This window comes from Lupinus angustifolius, unplaced genomic scaffold (genome assembly GCF_001865875.1).
Source record: "Lupinus angustifolius cultivar Tanjil unplaced genomic scaffold, LupAngTanjil_v1.0 Scaffold_113_53, whole genome shotgun sequence".
Taxonomy (NCBI): Eukaryota; Viridiplantae; Streptophyta; class Magnoliopsida; order Fabales; family Fabaceae; genus Lupinus; species Lupinus angustifolius.
The window spans coordinates 808-21,482 of NW_017724922.1; the positions used below are offsets into that span (position 1 = coordinate 808).

General features: G+C 34.8%; 1 protein-coding gene across 1 annotated transcript; it reads right to left on the reverse strand.

The window, feature by feature from the left end:
* Positions 1-8,249: 8,249 nt before the first annotated feature.
* On the reverse strand, positions 8,250-11,754 carry LOC109339820 (disease resistance protein RPM1-like). The gene is made up of 2 exons (XM_019577342.1): positions 9,026-11,754; positions 8,250-8,544 (listed from the first exon to the last, which is right to left on the reverse strand). Exons 1-2 carry the CDS (start codon positions 11,714-11,716, stop codon positions 8,530-8,532), a joined length of 2,706 nt encoding a protein of 901 aa, XP_019432887.1. The 5' UTR covers positions 11,717-11,754; the 3' UTR covers positions 8,250-8,529.
* Between the last annotated feature and the right edge of the window lie 8,921 nt (positions 11,755-20,675).

Consider the following 20,675-nt stretch of genomic DNA (forward strand, 5'->3'; position numbering starts at 1 on the left):
TATTTCCGCAAAGGTTTGAAAATATGACGTCTTGAAAGATAATAGATAAAAAGGAAAAAATGATTTGTAAGTTATATGTTACATAAAAGAAAAAACTTTTTACCCATTTTTCCAAGAGATTAAATATAGTAATTACGAAATGATTTTCAGGACATTACATAAGGTTTTGGCTTTATTTAATGAGTGACTAAATAGACTAAAGTATTAGCTTTTAGTGACTTTGAAGTCCAATATTATGTAGAGTCGTACTTGTTTTGTTTGCTCTATTGCTCTCTATATTATTGAAATGAATAGTGAGTCAATCACACTTCTGAATTTCAACACTTTTATCATTTCAATTTCAAAACCAACAACCTTGAAAACCCATTTGAAAAACTAGCTTAGAATAGTAATTTGATTATTGAAAGACTAAGTTTAACAAGTCATTGTGGGTACAACGATCCCTTACTTTATACTGATTTGTGACACCGTAGGAAGTTTTTACACTCCTAATTTCATGTTAGCAAAGTCCTAGCCGTGTACTGATCACCTTTGACTGTGCAGACTTTAAGGTCCCTGGAGAGGAGCTTCATACACATGTGCAGAACGGACACCACAACTTGGACGACGTTGAGGGTTGGGCGGTCAATGATGGTGTTGAGGGTTGGGCAGCCAATTATGGCATTTTAGATCGATTTGTAGTTGATAACCAAGAATTTGGCTTTCATTGTCGTTAAGAGGGGTATATCTCTGGTTGTTACCCAAACTTCAACATAAACTCTAGGGGTTATTCCTTCTCCGGTGAACCCAACCAATTGACCATCATAGGGGAGCATGTCATGTTCTTAGAGCCCCATCTTTTGAAATAGGTCTTGGAACATAATGTCTAAAAAATTGCCCTATTCCACGAATAGTCGGCTGACCTTCTTGTTGTTTACCTTATGGTAATAATCAGTAGGTCGCCATTATAGATGGAAAAACGGGCTGACCTGCATAGTCAACAATTTTTTGCGGGCAAAGCATACAAAAATTTGCCTTTTTGCCCATTTGTCCGACCCGTTTTCCCACAATGTCCGCGAGCATTTCTATTGGGCAGCCCGCGGACTTGATGTAATAAAAAAAAGGAGAAAATCTCAAATAAATTATGATGTAATGTAATTTAATATCTTTAAAAAGTTGTAATGTGGTATGTTTTGTTCAACTTCACATAAAAGATCAAAGTACTTTTTAAAAAAATCTCTTAAACTATTTTATTTAATTTTCTTCTTCTATTTTATGGTATTAGTTTTTTCTTTTTATATTTATTATCAATGCATGTATACCCATTAGCCCGTTTTAAAATGGGTAGGGCAAACCATTTTTTATGTTAAGATAATGTGGGCATGCCTGCTCCCGCTTAAACTATTGCGGACATTTGCAGGCACAGGCGAAATGGGTCGGGCAACCCATTTTGCCATCTCTAGTCGCCATGTCCCTGGACAACTCCTTTAGAGTGTCGATCATCAAATGAGATGTGTGGGCTCTCCCTTTTGTCAGCGCTAGTGCGTATCTTGCTCTAATGTCATCTACAACATCTCCCGATGATACCTCTTCATAGCTGATCTTGAGTTGTCGCCCACAGAAAAGCCTCTGGAGATGGATTTGATGTTGACCGAGCTTCATTGTCTTCTGTTGTCATGGCAGTAATGATTGTAGCGCTCCCAAATCGGAGGACATCTTCAGTGTTCTAAGGGAGGAGAATGACTCCTTGGTGGGGAGCGTCTTCTTGGTGGGGTGGTACAGCGAGGAGGTGAACACTTATGTGAGGTTTATTCTGCTATGAAATCCTAGAGGTGTCCTTCCTAAATCAGGTCCTAAATGGTATACTTCAATTGCATGCAGTCGTTGGTTCGGTGTCCGAGTAAAACTTGGAGCAGTCTTGCAGTCCAACCTTCAGATTTGGATTCGCTTTGGGGAGTGGTGTGAGGTGAGCGACCATGACTTCTTCTAGGATTCTTCATCGGCTAATGTTGAGTGGAATGTAGATTGCGTACTTTGGCCTCTTCGGTAAGTCAGCCCGTTGATGTTTCAACTTGTGGGGCTTTTTGCCTTTTTGTGGGTGGTTGAGTGGTTGGTAGTCTGTTGTTGGCTGGGCGTCTGAAGTCTTTTCCAAGTGTATGAACTACTAGGCCCTAGTTCGCATGTCTTTCATATTGTAAATGTTGTCCTTGGCTAACTCCATCTTGAAGAGGCTTTCCTGGAGACCAGTAACCAGAAGATATACTGCTATGTCGGGACTCAAAGTGCGCACCTTCATTGCTTCCTTGCTGAAGCAGTTCAGGTAGAATCTAATGGAATATGTAGGGCCATGCTTGATGCCCACTATGGTGTATGACGGTCGAGGTTGGACCTTGCTAGCTATCAATCTGACGTTGAACCTATCCGCCAATGTTTCCTAGTGATCAATGTTGTTGTTATCTAGCCGTGTGAACCATTGTAAAGTGGCACACTACAATATGAGTGGGAATGCTCGACGCATGATTATATTAGAGGCTCCCTAGTAGAGCATGGTGGCTCTAAAGGCATCCAGGTGGTCATGAGGATCAATGATGTTGTCGTATTGGTTAATGTTGGTGGCACAAGTCAGTTATGTAGGAAAAAGGGTATGTCATGATAGTAGTTGTAAAGGGATGTTTCGCTCCTCATTGGTAAGAGTTGGATGGTCGTTTTAGGTAGGAGGTTGTTTTGGGTTGGGTGGATTGGAGTAGATGGACGAGGCGAGATTCGCCTGTTGACTCGACTTCAGTTGCTCATTCGGTTTGTCAAGGTGGTCTGAAGTTAGATGCTCTTTTGGAATGGTGAAGTTCTTGAATCATATCTACTTGTTGTTGGATGATATGTTCTTGTCTTTTCATAATCTGGGTTAACTGTCCATGGTTGGTTTGGTAGGGTATGGGTTGGTATTGTGAGTTCTACTAGCCTGGTCTGAGGGTTTTTTGTGCGATTGGAGATTTTGGGAAGGTGAGTTGTCATTTGGAGACATGTTAATTGGAACTTCTTCAAGGTGGCTCAAGGGGTGAGCTTGGTTATGGGTGGTCGCCATGGTATAGGTAAGCTACAGACGACACCAATATTCTCTGGATCTTGAGAAGGTGGATCTTGAGAAGGTGAATCTTCTAGTACAACCTGAAAGATGCTAGAACCCATTGTGAGAGGTACATGAAAAGGTTCTCCGACGGTCAAGTTAGTAAATAACATAGATATATAAAATGAGAATAAAGTATCTCCTGGTATGTGGAGATAATTTATCTCATCTCGTCACTACAGCCCTGACATGTGTCACATTTAACCCTATAAAATATCAGAGAATAGTAAAAGATAAAAGAGTAAGTAAAAAAGGTTTAAAGAGTTAAATGCGTAAGTTCAAAAGGTTAAGTAAACACCTCAGGGGGAACCTCCTAGTTATAATGGAGAAGCAAAATAAATTATAATTTGTAGAAGCTATTAGTCTGGTCAACCAAATTGACTATCAGGTCTGTTCCAGACAAATGAATGTTGTTTTTCCCAGGTCAAGTGGCTTTGGTAGATCTGTGCTATGTGGATAATTGAGTTTTCGCTCATATTGACATGTGTCATTATATCATTGGTCAATTATGTCTATTGTTGAGAGGTACAATATGGTGTAGATAACATGCAACGTATAACAGAAGCATGTGTTATGCAAGCAGCGTAATAGTAGAGTGTCAAAAGTGGTTTTGTGTTATCTTGTCGTTTCTACCTCATCGACACCTGATGGCTCAGGTTGTCTGGCTTAGACATGAGAATGCATGGATTATGCTTATCTTTCCCGACCATTCTCTTCGCCCGATCATGGCATGCATTCTAGAACTGAGATGGAACAATTAACTTTATAATAAGAAGCAAGAAAACATTATTCACCACACCAAATATGCATCTTACTCCCACAATCACATTTATAAATTACTTCAATGTTGAACATAATGCTCAAACAATACTTACATGTATTTTATTGAAGTATATTAAGCGAAGAGTTTTATGCGTGAGTAACATTTTTTTTTATAATAAAAATTGTATTAATAGAAGATATTAATGCATAAGTTCTTTCATTCCCTTCATTGTCCTTAAAAAACTAAAAAGCAAATAGACCCTTAGGATATGTTTGGTAGTTACGAGGGAATGAAGGAGAGGTATCAAGGGGCATGGGTGAGGAAGGAAAAGAGAAAAAAAGGCAACCATTTCCTTTATTTGGAAGTATAAAATTTAGATGAGAGAGAGGTAAGTAATAATAATTCAAGATTTTATTTTATTTTTTAATTAACAATGATAAATGTAAAAAAAATTATATAATTTTATTAAATGCATTTAAGTATTTTGACATTTTGTCTTTAAAAAAAACCCAAAATTGAATGAACTATGAAAATAGACAAATGAAGAGTGTTAGAGAGCTCTAAAAACACTTCAAAACATTTCAATTTCTTTCATCCAACTCTCAAACAAGGGAGAGACTTTCTAAAATTATTCATTCCCTTCCATTCTCCTCATAAACCAAACTTCTAAACAAAGCCTTAGTAAAGTAGCTAGCTAAATTTTGAAGGAGAAACAAGATAAGAAAAGAGTTCAAAAACTAACTCACCAACTCACCCACAGAAGGTAAAATTTGTACATATGATGACTATATGACTTCAACTTTGCCATAATTAGATAGCAAGAATATAACCAACTGGACTAAAATTTCTCCTTTATGTCATCGAATGCAGAACTCTCAAATCTATTTCTGTTGGAACATGGTTTGTTGAAAACCATGAGTGAAAATTTTTGGGTGTGAAATATAAAAAACACTCAAGTCCCACATAGAAGAGTTTTGAAAAAACAACTCTCAAGTCCCACATAGAAGAGTTTTGAAAAAAAACAACTTTTTCTATCTCCGGTTGAATGCACTTTTATTCAACTTTTTCTATCTCATATTTTCCGTCGATGCATTTCCGGCAAACTTCTCCCCCTTTCTTTCTATGACACTAAGAAATGGTACAGACAACCATATTGTGTGAATTTTGATAACTGACACTAGTAGTCAGTATTAGGGGAAAGAATTAGCACAGGTAGTCATATTCTGGAAATTTCGAGAACTGACACTAGTAGTCAGTATTGGGGGAAAGAATTGGCACATGTAGCCATATTGTGGACATTTCGAGAACTAACATTGGTAGTCAGTATTGTGGGAAGAGAATTGGCACGGGTAACCATATTGTGGGTAATTTCGAGAATTGGCACTGGTAGCCACATTGTCGTGAGTATATTCGAGATTGGTTCTTACAGTGCAGTAAGAATTCGATAACAGAGATATGAACTGTTTTATCCTGGGGACAGCGTGGTTGATAGTCTGCTTGCACATTTAGGGTAGTGCCACAAAACGTCTTAAAGATAGCAATCTAGTTGTGACTCAGCCAGTAAGTATTATTTCGTGCCATTAATAATTGTTGCAAGCAATGAGAACAACAATTTTAAGACGTTTCTACTGCAATGGCATTCGTAGATAATATTACTGGACTGAACAACTATGACCTGAACAAATCATTTCGGTTTGATGGGACAAATTTCAAATGTTAGCAACATAAGATGAAATTTTTCTTCATTATGAGAAAAATTATACACGTTTTGAAAATGAATGTCCTAATGTTGCTGAAGAAAGCTGAAAAAAGAAGAAGGATAAACTAGCTATTAATGAAAATGATTACTTTTATGAATTTCATTCTGAATGAGTTGTCACATGATCTCTATAACTACTACAACCCATATATGTCTGCCAAATTAATTTGGTATGCACTTGAGAAATAAAGAAATATGATATTGAGGAAGTCAAGAAAAAAAAATATGATGTGTTAGTAGAGTCTCAATTCAATGAGATAAAGAGAATTGCTCATGAAATTATTTATGAAGGTATGCCCCTAGAGCTTTTAAACTGGCAAGTAGAACCTATGAATGTGTATTCATTGGGTATGATATAAACAGTATTGCGTATAAGTATTACGACTTTAACACAAAATGATCATTGAGTCTAACGATGTTGACTTTAATGAGAAGAAATTCCTTTTTAAATTGAGGAATAGTGGGGGCACTTTAACTAGTCACATACTTGTGATTAGAGATAATGATAGAAAATAAAATGTTTGAAATAGAACCTAGAAGAAGTAAGAGAGCAATAATTCTTAGAGAGTATACACCTGATTATATGGTCTATATGTTGGAGGATAATCCATCAAATCTCCAAGAAGTTTTTGACTTCTTTGTATGTTGATTTGTGGCGAGAAGCCATAAATGATGAGATGAATTATCTAGAGTCTAACAAGAAACATATTATGTTATCTCAATCCACTATGGAAGTTCAGATGGTAGCATTAACAACAACTAATGAAGAAACAAGTTAGCTGAGAAGTTTGCTTGCAGAGACTCTCATATGGGAAAAACATATATCAGTTGTGTTGATCTATTGTGATAGTATCGCGGCTATTGCAAAAAAAAATTGAAAACCGTTTTTATAACGGTAAGAAGCGACAAATACGTCGTAAGCACAACACTATTAGAGAGTTACTCTGTACATGAGTTGTTAGAGTGGATCATGTACGCAATGAGAATAACTTAGTAGATCCTTTGACGAAAGGACTAGCTAGAGAGAAAGTCCATAATACTTCTAAGAGTATGAGACTATTGCCCTTAGAACGAGGATCACTCATGATGGTAACCCAACCTAACTGACTAGAGATCTCAAGAAATAGGTTCAATGAGTAATAACAAGTTGAGAAGTGATATGAGAATGAACATGCTATAAAATTATGAGAAGCATGATTCCTGTAGCATATGTAAGGATGAGTTAAAATTCTTAATGAGATCTATACTCCAATTGGAGCGGAGTACCTAGGCTATAGGAGTACTCTTGATACACTCACTTATGTGAATGTGGAAGTGGGCCGCTTCCTATGAAATTTTAGGGCATAAATTTCTAGAGCGTTCACTATACTAGGATAGACGTCATGACCTTTAACGCACAGACTTTACAGAATACACCTTTGAAAAGGTTGTGTGTGGTTTGATGCTGGAGATAGAGTTCAAGACTACGAGTCACTCTAGTACAATCTGGATCTTATTCACTATGTAAAGGTTCAAGTCGCATGACACCCTTGTTTATGCACAATGTTATTGAGACCACAAATATTCTCGGAAATCATTTTTTAATTTCAAGTGGGAGATTGTTGGAACATGGTTTGTTGAAAACCATGACTGAGAACTTTTGGGTGTGAAATATAAAAAACACACAAGTCCCACATAGAAGAGTTTTGAAAAAACAACTCTCAAGTCCTACAGATAAGAGTTTTGAAAAAACAACTCTCAAGTCCCACACAGAAGAGTTTTGAAAAAAACAACTCTCAAGTCCCACATAGAAGAATTTAAAAAAAAAAACAACTCTCAAGTCCCACATTAGAAAGATGAGGAACTTGGAAAAAATCTCAAATTATAAATAGAAGCCTTCTCCCTTCATATTTTCTTGCCCCAAGTTGAATGCGCTTTTATTCAACTTTTTCTTTCTCCCTCATATTTTCCGCCGATGTATTTCCGACAAACTTCTCCCCCTTCCTTTCCGTGACACTAAGAAATGGCACATGCAGCCATATTGTGGGAATTTCGAGAACTGACACTTGTAGTCAATATTGGGGGAAAGAATTGACACAAGTAGCCATATTCTGAAAATTTCGAGAACTCACACTAGTAGTCAGTATTGGGGGAAAGAATTGGCACAGGTAGTCATATTGTGGGCATTTCGAGAACTGGCACTGGTAGTCAGTATTGTGGGAAGAGAAATGGTACGGGTGCCATATTGTGGGTAATTTCGAGAATTGACACTGGTAGCCACATTGTGGTGGGTGTATTTCTGAGTTGTTTTATCCTGGGGACGGTATGGTTGATAGTCTGCTTGCACATTTAGGGCAGTACCACGAAACGTCTTAAAGAGAGTGACCTGGTCGTGACTCAGCCAGTAAGTATTATTTCGTGCCATTAATAATTGTTGTAAGCAACGGGAACAAAAATTTCATATGAAGCTTCCTACGTATGACATCACATGTTTTATTCACACGTTATTGCCTGATAATATTCATAAATTGTTTTAGCCTAGAATGCTTTGTTATTAGAATTACGATATAGGTGCACTGAATTAAAAAATAGACAAGAAAAAGATAGAGCATCTGAAAATATAGCAAGGAATTAAAAAGTAGGGAAAGAAAAAGATATTCATAAATCACGAGAACTTACAATTCTTGAATAAGACAGTCTCATAACATGTTGAACAAATAATACCTCCTCACACAATATTCAATCAAAAGCAAAATGTATAGAATCACTTATAGTAAATTTAAAGGTTTCATACGCCTTTGTGAAGGAAAAACCTACTCCACTTATTCTTCATTCCTATTTGGAGAAAGAAGCAACAGAAAGATACAGTAACATTATTGTTGTTGTGAAAAGTATCTCCTCATACACCTGATCAGTATGGGAATTCTAGTACCTGCCAATCTGTCAATTGAAAGAACAATTTGACAATGGAACATTACTAAGTTATTGTTAAAAACAACACCAAGAACAAAGAAAAAAACATAACAAAATGATAACAAAGGACAAAAAGTATGCATATTTATAATGAAGGGATTTGAAGGAGAATAACTATTTTGCATCTAAAACAATACTTTATAAACTGTAATAACCGAAAAGGACCAAGAAGAAAAATGGAATACAAATCATAGAGGTTATTTCAAGAATTAGACAAAGCTTGCATAAAGTAAATAGTAAATATTAGTGTTAAATTTTAAAATTAAAAGTGATGTATATTTGAGAACAAATAAGAAGGTTGGATAATAGTTTGAAAAAGCTCAAGTCTAGAAACCTCAATATGCTAATGACTCAAACTACTCTCAATAATGATTCATGTTTTCAATTATGCATATAATAACATCATTCTTCCGTTAATTAATATATAGATATGAATTAGAAAACTCACCTTCTTTCCATTTGAAATAGTTACTTGGCGAACATTGTTGTTGATCCATATATTTTCTCGTATGCGATCCACAAACTCTCTTGGCATCTCATCAATACATAAAACTTGAAGCTTCCCTAAGTGGTTGATACCAGAGGGTACCTGAATGAAATATGGGATATTGTGTAACATCAACTTTTCCAATGATGGCAATGCTCCTTCATTGATATCGATGGAATCCAATAAGTGCAATTCTTTGAGCACTAGTTTCCTTAGTTTCGGAAGCTCCCCATTTTTGAAACGCAAAGTCTCACCTCCATATGCCATGATAAGTGATAAGGACAACAAATTTGGAAGATGTATAAGTGGTTTCAGTGGATCAGTTAAGTTGGAAAACCTCAAGGTCAATGCAACCAGATTTTGATGCTTTGGTATCCACTCTGGAAACCTCTTTAGTTGTCCTTCTAGGTGAAGCTTTTGAAGTGCAGGCATAGGTGAAAGACAACCCCAATCAATGCTTTCATCGACTTCAGATGCATTAATAAATAGTTTCTCAAGGTGTTGCATCTTATTTATTGAGGAACAAGCGCTTAAGTAGTTTTGTTCATCAAGAATCAAGCCCAAAACCCTTAATTGTCTCAACTTTTCAAGCTCTTTGCCAGGGTTACCTATTTCCACATCACGTAGGGTTTGTAAGGATTTCAGGTCTCCAACACCTTCCATGATCTGTAACCCATCAACCAAAAGGTGTCTAAGCTTTGTAAGGTTGGTAATCTCTCTTGGCATCTCTTGTATTTTTGTCAACTTTATATCCAAGGATTCTAAGTTATGAAGGTTACCAATGGACCCAGGAAGAGTATGCACTTTTGTATTCCTAAAGCTTAAATACCTCAAGTGGATTAAACTACAAAAATTTTGAGGAATGTATTTGAGCTTATTATTTTCAAAATCAAATACCCTTAATTGCTTGTATTTTGCAGGGATTTTCCTCACAAATTCTTTAGGTAACTCTTCTTCTTGGAAAACATAAAGTGATCTAATGAGTGAGCCTTCAATATTAGTAACATTCCAATAATCATTGGGGTTGGTTTCTATTTGTAGGCGTCGAATTTTCCAACTAAGCAATGACGGATCATTTTTAGAATGATTAACAAAGTGGCAAAAATTCATATCCTTTATTTTCTTAAGGATCATATCATGTACAAGGAAATGAACACTATATGTTTTAGGTTTGCCATAAATGCTAAATGAAGATATTTGCACCAGACTTCTATCCATCAACTCTTTCAAATATTGTTCTGCATCATCCTCTAAAGTTTTATGGGATTTAAATTTAACAAACCCCTCAGCTACCCAATGTCTAATCAATCTTTTATGTTTAACTTTATAATCCTTAGGATAAATTCCAAAATACAAAAGGCATGGCTTGAGATAGAAAGGCAAATCATCATAGCTAAGGCAGAATGTATTTGAAATACGAAATGAACATTGATTCCAATCTAGCTCAAAAATTAGACTTTTACACAAAAATTGCAATTTTGGTGAAGATTTGTCTAAAGTTAAAAGATTGCCAATGGAAACAATTGCTAGAGGTAACCCCTTACAATTTTTAAGAAGATTGGAGGATATATCCTCGAGCCATGTTGGACACTCTCCACCAGGAGGTTCATTTCGGAATGCCTTCTTGAAGAAGAGTTCCATGGATTGTTGGGGTGATAAGGGTTGAAGGTTGAGAATATGAACAAAAGAAGATACCTTACAAAGTTTTGCAACCTCCATGTTCCTTGTTGTAATCACTATCCTACTTTCCTTTTTATTATCAAACACAATTGGTTCAATCTCAGTCCAAAAGTCTTTGTTCCATACATCATCGAAGAAGAAAACATACCTCTTCATCTGCAAGTACTTTCTTACTTCTTTGACCAATGAGTCTAGACCCATTTTAGAAATCTCCTCATTTCTTTCATTGAATTTGTCCAACATGGCTCTGAACAAACCATGTAGAGTGTATGTCGGAGACACTTCGATCCATGCATGGCAATCAAAGTCTCTAATCACTTTGTCATAAACTGTCTTAGCAAGTGTTGTTTTTCCTTGTCCTCCCATTCCTACCACAACTATCACAGTGCGATCTTCTCGTCTCTCTTTCAACCACCCAATCACTTCATCTCTTGGAGCTTCAAACCCTACAACATCATCTTCTTCAACATAAAGAGCATTCCTTTGAAGAGTATGTTGTGGTGGGACATTTTGGCTTTCACTGCTTGATCCTTTTTCAAAACAAGATCTTTCTTTGATTTGTCGAAAACAAGATCCTTGTTCAAGAGAGTCAAATCTTTCTTTGATATCAACAATACTTGATTTAATGTCTTGAATCTCATAAGAAACTCGAAGACGAGGAATCATAGTTTTGATGAAGTTAGTTGTAGCTCCACATCCAGGATCACTTGGAGGTTGTTGTTGTTGGATGTTCATATAATCTTCAGTGACTTCTTCTATGCGAAGAGTTGCTTCTCTCATATGCTTCACCATCTTCTTCAATCCATCTTTGTTGTATTGTCCAGCTGCTACAACCATTCTGTCTGTATGATTGATGAAGTATTCAATGCTTTCAAGTTCTTCATTGATCTCTGCAACTTCTTCAGGGACTCCTCTTAGCATTTTCACAGCTTCCACTAATTGTGGAAGGAATTTTGCTACCTGGTCACACATTTTTTGGTGTATGCTGAGAGAAACGTAGTATTATGTTCTTGATTCTATAGCCAAAACTATAAGGTATGGACCAAAGACTGTCATTCTTTAACACTACTTACTGAGACAGTTGTTTTTACCTAATTTATTTATTATGATTAAATAAACATTAATGTCCAGTGGTACGTTTTTTGGTGTATGCTGGTGAGAGGACCATATTATATTGCTAAAAGTCAACACTAAGTACTAAGACGTGGAAAATGAGGATGAGATATATCACATCAACAGAGATCATTTATCCCATTTTTTATGTCACATTATGTCTTAATCTATTAAGTAGTACTTTTATATTACTTAATAAAATATAATTAATTTAAAATATTATCAGAATAATTTTTTAAAACATGTAATTTTATTCAAAATTTGAAGTATACTTAAAAAATTATATTTACCATATCTTGAAAAATAAATGTGAGGGGACAGGTGCCCAACCTTTCCTAGACAAGGACCGCCAGTGCCCACGTGAAAGGGATTCCAAATTATTATTGCATGTACAAACACAGACAATTGAATAAGTAATCATATGGCCAACTAGATCATGATCATCTCTTCGAAAAATGTATGTTTTTTATTTTAATTAATCAAAATTTATAAAATAATATTAAAATATTAATTTTTGTATTTTTAATTAAATAATATTTTTTTAATTGGTTTCGAACATAAAGTATAACATAAATAGAAACATATGATCATTCTATCATGTTTTAGAAAACAAAAACTTTTTCATACATTTTCTTCTAAATATATTTTAATTTATTCATCTTCTTTTTGTCACATATTTTTTTCATATATTTATAAAAAATGATGTATCATTTTACTATATCTCTCTACTAATCTTCCAACCATAAGAAATTTACATAGATCACAAGTTGATAATTTATTTATTAATGATTGGTTTACAAGTTACATGTGTCATAACATTACTTTATATTTATGAGTGGGGATCCACTTACTTCAAGAGTAAGTTTTTTACATTTACTCCTCATCCTAACCATCAATTCTATGAATAACTAATAGTTTAGATCTACTCACTAATTCAAATCATTTGATTTCTCTATAATTGGTGGCTAGGATGAGAAGTAAGTTTAAAAAACTTACTCTTAGAATAAGTGGATCTCTCCTCTATATTTATTGCTCCATAGATTTATAAGAAAATGTATACATAGAAAGTATATGAATTTTATATATTATTATTCTGTCACTCATCATTCATATTTACCAATAAGTAGGGTTAGAAACGATTCGAACTGAGTCGAACCAGAGTTCAACTCGATAAGGATTGACTTAGCTCGAAACTCGATTCGAGTTCGATACGAGTTATCTTTTTAGCTCGAATTCGGCTCGATTAAAGTTCGCACTGTTTGGTTCAGTTTGAATGGTTCATTTGGACAACTCAAATAATTAATTAAAATTTGAAAAATAATTGAAAAGGTTTTATATATAAATATATATATGTATATATAAATAAATAATTAAATATATATATATATATGTGTATTTATTCAGCTAGCTCATGAACCTAACGAGTCGAACTATATCCAACTCAAGTTCGGCTCGTTTATTTAACGAGCTCAATTTCCAACTCAAGTTCAACTCATTTGGTTCATGAACCAAGTTTATCGAGCTAAATAACGAATCGAGTTTCAAACGAATACCGAGTTGGTTCGGTTGTCAGCTCTACCAATAAGGCATTGGTCTATTGATGTAAGACCTTGCTAGATCCTTGAAATAACCAAAATGTCAAAAGTTTAATTTCTAAGAATAACACTTGTTAGGAGGAACAACCACACACTCTGAAAGAGATTAGTTCGGTGAGGATATATATCGTGTGCTTCAATATATGCACTTATTGGTGCAGATTTTGAGATGTTTCATGGCCTACGGCTTTCCATTCTAAGCCCACTAGCACAATTGAAAGGGAAAGATGACCATTAATATCTCATATTGGGGAAATTTTTGAGTTGATCCCATTGTTTGATGGAATATTATAAGAAGCCTAAAATTGTGGCAGTTTTTTTGGATGATCTCATTTGCTATTCGAAAGTTATAATAAACTCAAAACTGAGGCAATGGTGAAGTGGCTTCATACGGCTCTGTAAGTTGATTTCATCACAAAAAACCAGAATCTCTCAACCAAGAAGAGGAAGATCTTAAGTTATCATCTTCAAGAGCAACTTCAACAAGGACTCATACAAGTCTTTTGCTATCTATCAAGTCAAATAACCACATTCGAGGGTTTTCACAAAAAAAAAAGCAACAAAAAAAAGAGTGTTAGGTTGAAAATCCATATGGAGAACGTAGGAAAAGGAGAATGATTCTAAGTCAAAAACCTCCAAAGGTGACTTGTGACGATAATAAAATGAGAGAATTCCCGATAGATGCCTACATAAGGTATTATGGGAAAAATTAGGGAAAATTAAATGAATACCCTTAATGTGAAGTCTTACTGTCACACATCATTGATCATCCAAGTTGTGGCAGTTTATGAACAATAACCAAACGAATGAAGACAATATGTCAATATAGGCGTATTGGGGCGATCTTTATTGCTACAAAAATATCAACGCTTTGGTAAGAATTCCTCAACCAGCCTACACTAGAGCATTATGACTGAGTTTAGTTACTATCATCAAGATTATACTAAGGAAATTTTGTAGACCACCTTAAGAGAAAGACATCATTAGCTAACTGGGGAAATTTTGATAGGTGAAAAGTTATGGTACCAAACAACAGTATGCATCAAGGGTCGCTTCAGTAGAGTCTACAAAAATTTATGAGTTTCATCCGAAAAATATAAAAATAAATCATGAATAATACATTAGAACATTCGTGCGTCGGTCTTACCTCCCATTCCATTACATTCAAAAAGCATATAATAATTTATATCATACAAGACATAAAGTAAATACTCTCATAATAGGATCAAACATTGCATATTCACATAATCAAACAATGCATATACATGACATAATAGCATCAAACAATGCATATACATAACAAATAATAACATCAAATAAAGCATATACATGACATACAAACAATGCATATACAAGACATACATACATTAAATCATCTCAATATTCAAGTCAATACATACTCAATTTAATCATAAAAACAACAACATTAAGTTCATGCATAAACAAGTATTCAAACAACTACACCCTTAAACCCCTAATTTTCTCATGTTAAACATCAACCACTTCTCATGCATCATAAGCATCATTACACATACTTATGTCAATCAAATGCATAGTCAAAATGCATACATTAATCATTATAGTACAAACATCAGCATGAACTTCATGCACACATATCCCAAATAATCATATTATTATACCATTCACCTAAACCGATTCAAATTGTGCCTTCGAGGACCCCGTGCTTGACGACCTCAAAGTTAATCTTTCCATGCTATGTGCCTGACCTTTTAAAATTTGAGGCCCTCGTGCTTGAAAACCTCAAATTGTCCATTCGAGGACCTGTGCTTGACGACCTCGAAGTCAATCTCTTCAGGCTCGGTACTTGACCTTTTAAAATTTCAGGGTCCCGTGCTTGACGACCTCAAATTGTGCCTTCGAGGATCCCATGTTTGACGACCTCAAAGTCAATATTTCCAGGCTCTGTGCCTGACCTTTTAAAATTTGAGGGTCCCGTGCTTGACGACCTCAAATTGTGCCTTCGAGGACCCCGTGCTTGACGACCTCGAAGCCAATCTTCCCAACCTCCATGCCTAACCTTTTAAAATTTGAGGGCCTCGTGCTTGACGACCTCAAATTGTGCCTTCGAGGACCCCGTGCTTGACGACCTCGAAGCCAATCTTCCTAGGCTCCGTGCCTGGCATTTTAAAATTTAAGAGAATCATGCTTGACAACCTCAAATTGTACCTACGAGGACCCCATGCTTGACGATCTCGAAGTCAATCTTTCCAGGGTCTGTGCCTGACCTTTTAAAATTTGAGGGTCCCATGCTTGACGACCTCAAATTGTGCCTTCGAGGACCCGTGCTTGACGACCTCGAAGTCAATCTACCCAGGCTCTGTGCCTGACCTTTTAAAATTTGATGACCCCGTGCTTGACGACATCAAATTGTGCCTTCGACGACCTCGAAGTCAATCTTTCCAAGCTCAATGCCTGGCCTTTTCAAATTTGAGGACCTCATGCTTGATGTCCTCAAATTGTACCTTCGAGGACCCCGTGCTAGACGACCTCGAAGTCAATCTTCTCAGGCTTCGTGCCTGACCTTTTAAATTTGAGGGGCTCATGTCTGACGACTTCAAATTGTGTCTTCGTGGACCCCGTGCTTGACGACCTCGAAGCCAATCATCCAAGGCTCTGTGCCTGAGTTTTAAAATTTGAGGGCCTTGTGCTCGACGACCTCAAATTTTGCTTTTGAGGGGCTCGTGCTTGACGACCTCGAACAAAAAGTTTTTTGTACCTCAAACCTTATTTTACCAACAAAAAATCTTTTGTATCTCAACAAAATTAGCATTCATTTCTTTACTAGTTGCTTATCGTGAGAACACTCAAACCTTAGTTTATGTGCTATACAATAAGCAACAAGTAATGAGGGGCAACTATGAACATCCAATTTTGTCCAGCCCAAAATACATTTTTCAAAAAAAATAACAATAAGATAAACATTTTAGGTTTCTATAAAAAAATAACATTTTTTATGTGTTCCAAAATAAAAATGATTTAAATTTGAATTTATGACTTTTATTAAATTTTAATTTTAAACATCATAATAGCATAAATTAAAATTTTGAATTTTAATTAAAAGTAAAAATCAGAATCTCCTTAACTTTCTCTTGGAAGTTAATAGAGAATTTGATTTGATTTTCAAGCATGTGTAAAAAAATTCAACTTTAAATAGGCATATGAGACATGAAATTAGGGGGGCATAAAATCTCATCCAAAAAAGTCTTTCATCCATCATCTATTCCCAAGAATCCTCAACAATCCTCTCAATCAAAGTTTTCATTCTTCAATCATTTTCTTCCTTCTCTAGACATTATCATTCATATATAATCATCCAACAAAACTCCAAGAGATCCACAATTCCAAAAATCTCTCATACACAACAAATTCATGTCATCCACAACAACCTCAAAATATCCTATACACAATAACCCAAAAAAATCATTCAACAAAATACATGCAAACACTCAACATTTAAAAATACTCATATCATCCACGATAATCCAAAAGTATTCCACACAACACACGAAAGATGACACTAGCAAAAAACCATAAAAATATATAATCTCCAACACTCCCAAAGCTTCTTTGTTTTCTCTCTCGCTCAAACGGTTTTGATTGCAAACTTGTTTTGGAATATGGTTTCAACATAGAAGACATTAGGCCAACATAATTTGTTGAAATTCAAGTTGGCACCGACTTCAGCCTTGGAGTCAATACATGTATACAATTTCACCCCTAGAATTTTGATTTTATCTATTTACGTCATTTCATTAATAATTATCATAACAATAATTTTAATACATTCACCATAAAAAATAAATAAAGTATGTGATCAGATTATTTGTTAAATTATATCGAAATTCAGTTTTTCTTATAATTACATAAAAATAAAAATCGTTTAATACATGACTATGTGAAATATGTTAATCCTAATTTTAAGGTATACTACAGTGTTAGACGTAAGGGCTACACTTCACTTTCTTAAAATTAATTATATTTCTACATCCAAAATAGACTTTGTTTTTATTTTTTAAAATAAATAAACAAAAATTAGAATTTCTTAACCAAGTTTTAATATGAGATACAGTATCAGACGAAAGGGCTATGCTTCATTCATATTTAAAAAAAAGTATTTTCAATAAAAAAACAAAAAAATGGAATTTCTTAACAAAGTTTTAATATGAGATTCGATATCGAGCGTAATGGCTATGTTTCACTTATTTTAAAGATAATAATTTAAACATTTCTTCTTTTAAGAAATAAAATCAACCCAACAAACAAACTTTTTCTACTCAAAGAACTACATAGTCTTGATTCCCAAAAAAAGGATATCTAGGACCAAGATCATGTCTTGTCAGACATAATAATAAAATAAAGTATTTTTTTGGTGAACATATAGTTAATAATCCATGCAATACAGTAAGGGTACCGTTCAAACAGGAAACTAGGGTGCTAATACATTCCCTAGTCTGTAATCGACTCCTGAACCTGGATATCAAAGTCCAAAGTTCAATACAATTGAACCAAAATATTTTTCTACATTTTTTACTGAAAAAAATGTAGTGGCGACTCTAATAAAGTCATGCAGCCGAAAATCGGGGTGCGACAATATGCATTATAATTAATCGGGTCTAAGGTCAGACTCGGGTTTAAAGGCTAACCCGATTGATATTTAGGGTCTGTTTAGCTTCATATCTAGGTCCGGATTAAAAAAAATGACACGACTAACATTTTGGGTCGGGTAAAGGACAAGCCTTATCTAGTCCGAACTCGGCCCTTGCCCACCCTTATGAGTAGGTGATAGGCAAAAACACACAAAAATAATGAAATATGCATAAAGACAAAGAAACAATTCAGAAAAAAATAAAAGGCCACCTTGGAATCAGTGCTACAATCACGAGCAAATCATTGAGTCATATGAAGTTGTTTGAACTAGGGGTGAAGATGAGCTGAATAAGATTTATCCATTACCCGACCTTAAATGTTGAGACTATCATTTTCATACTCGGGCTCGACCTTAAACCCAAACTCATACCCAATTAGACTCGAAGCTAACCCAACTCCAAAAGCCGATCAGGTAAGCCTTTGAACATATACTTGACCCTAAACCCAATTAAATATAACATATATCTCTTTCAGATGAAGTATTATCAATATTTTACTTATTATTGTGGATATTTAATTTGATATAGTAAATTATATATGTGTATGTATTGTTAATTATGTATATAAGAAGAAAATTTAGAAAAATAATGACACATTCGAACAAAGAGATGTCATTACTTTGTACATAATTGAATAGAGACACTACAAACATGATGAGTGAGTGACCGTGAGTCAAGTCGGGTCGTGGTTGTCCCCTATCTGACCCAAAATACTATTCGGGTCTTATTTTTTAACCTGATCCCAACCCTAGACCCAATCGTATTTGGGCATGATCATGATCTGGCCAAACCAAGTGCGAGAATAGGGTTGAGTCTTGTCCACCTCTAGTTTGAACCACCCCCATCGGAGCACACATGGTTCTCCATGATTAGGGATGACAATGTGTTTAGATGGATCCGGGTAGTGCACTATCCAGACCCGCCCTATTATGCCATTATGAGACTCAGACTCGCATGGACCCACACATGTACCCATTGAGTCTTCTACTCATAGGTCATTGAGTATATTTGTACACATGTTTTCAATAATCACGTGTGTTATTTGAGACAATTAAAAGAAGAAGAATAATGATAATAACAATCACAAAATATAACTGAAGTAGAAGTATACAACTTTACATTGTCACTTAAATATAAATGTTTTTACTAAAAATTATAATTTAAAATAAGACAATAAATCATACCAAACATCTAAGATCTCTATATAAGCATAACATTACATCACAATTATGAAAGAAACTATGTTTAGTTATGTTAATGTATATATATATTTAGGAATCATGGGTACATGTATTTACGGGTGTAGGTTCCTCATTATCCAGAACCAAACCCGTTCAATAACGGTTTTCAAAATCTTGATCCTAACTGCCCATGAATCCAAAAACATAGACCCAGACCTGACTGGTTGCAAGTATTACTGGTGCGTACTCGTGAGTTAGGGTATCCATTTCCATCTCTATCCATGATTAGCCACTAGCCTTCCCACTTTTCGTGTAGTGGTGCGTTGACGAATAGATTACAATCTTGTCTCCTCCTAATTTTTGGATCCAATCATTGGCAATCAATGTTGCAATCATCAAACCACTATTCAGTTCACATAGTATCTATTAGAAATGTTTGAAATATGTTATTATATGAAGTCGTACATTGCCTAATATTAAAATAGAGTATAATATCAATGTTATACATTGGACTCAAGTTCCTTGTTGTAATGTACACCAGATATAAATACCAAATAGAAACACCCGATGGGCATGTGGGGCCATGAGTGTGTTAGGGTTTGTAATCTTTATTATCTAATAATATTTTGGTAGTCGCTTAGCGCTCCTGAAAACGTAAGCACAATTTGTCGAACCTCATTAACAAATTCTCTTGTTTCTTCTCTTCTATTTATGCACATTATTTGATTGTTTATGACCAACACTGTACAACAGTCGCTTCCGCTGCACCAACAGTACCAAATCACTATGCTTATTTGTCCTAACAATGTTGTCACCCTTTACCCATGTTCCATCCTCACGTTGTCTGCCCGTCATTGACCACATATAAGTAATTTTGCGCCTCCCCCATCTGTCCATACCATGTGGATTCTAGGTAATTTGTATATTTATTTAATTCATTTTTGTTTTATTTAATTATTAAAGGTTATATATTTAAATAATATTAATCACCATTTATATAAAATTCTAAATAAATATTAAATTGTTGAATAAAATAATTTTCTAGAATATTATTTATTAAAAAATAATTTAATTTTTATATCACCTAATTGACTTACGAAATTTGAATAACACTATCATAGTCCACATTGTCTCTTCTTTTCTAATTAAAGCGGAAATTGGTTTACAATCAACATTGTCTCTTTGATATTGATTTCATTTATTAAAAATAATTTAACATTAACTTTTAGAATTTGAATAGTCTGATCATAATTCATGTCGTTTCTGTTCTATTAATTCCATTTATTAAAACATAATTTAAAAATGTTTTATCACCTTAGAGACTTAAGGAATTTAAATAGTGTGGTTATGACTTGCATCATCTCTTCCTTTCTCC

Coding starts and splice junctions, on each gene's coding strand:
- LOC109339820 (XM_019577342.1), bottom strand. CDS start 11,716: ATGTGTGACCAGGTAGCAAAATTCCTTCCACAATTAGTGGAAGCTGTG.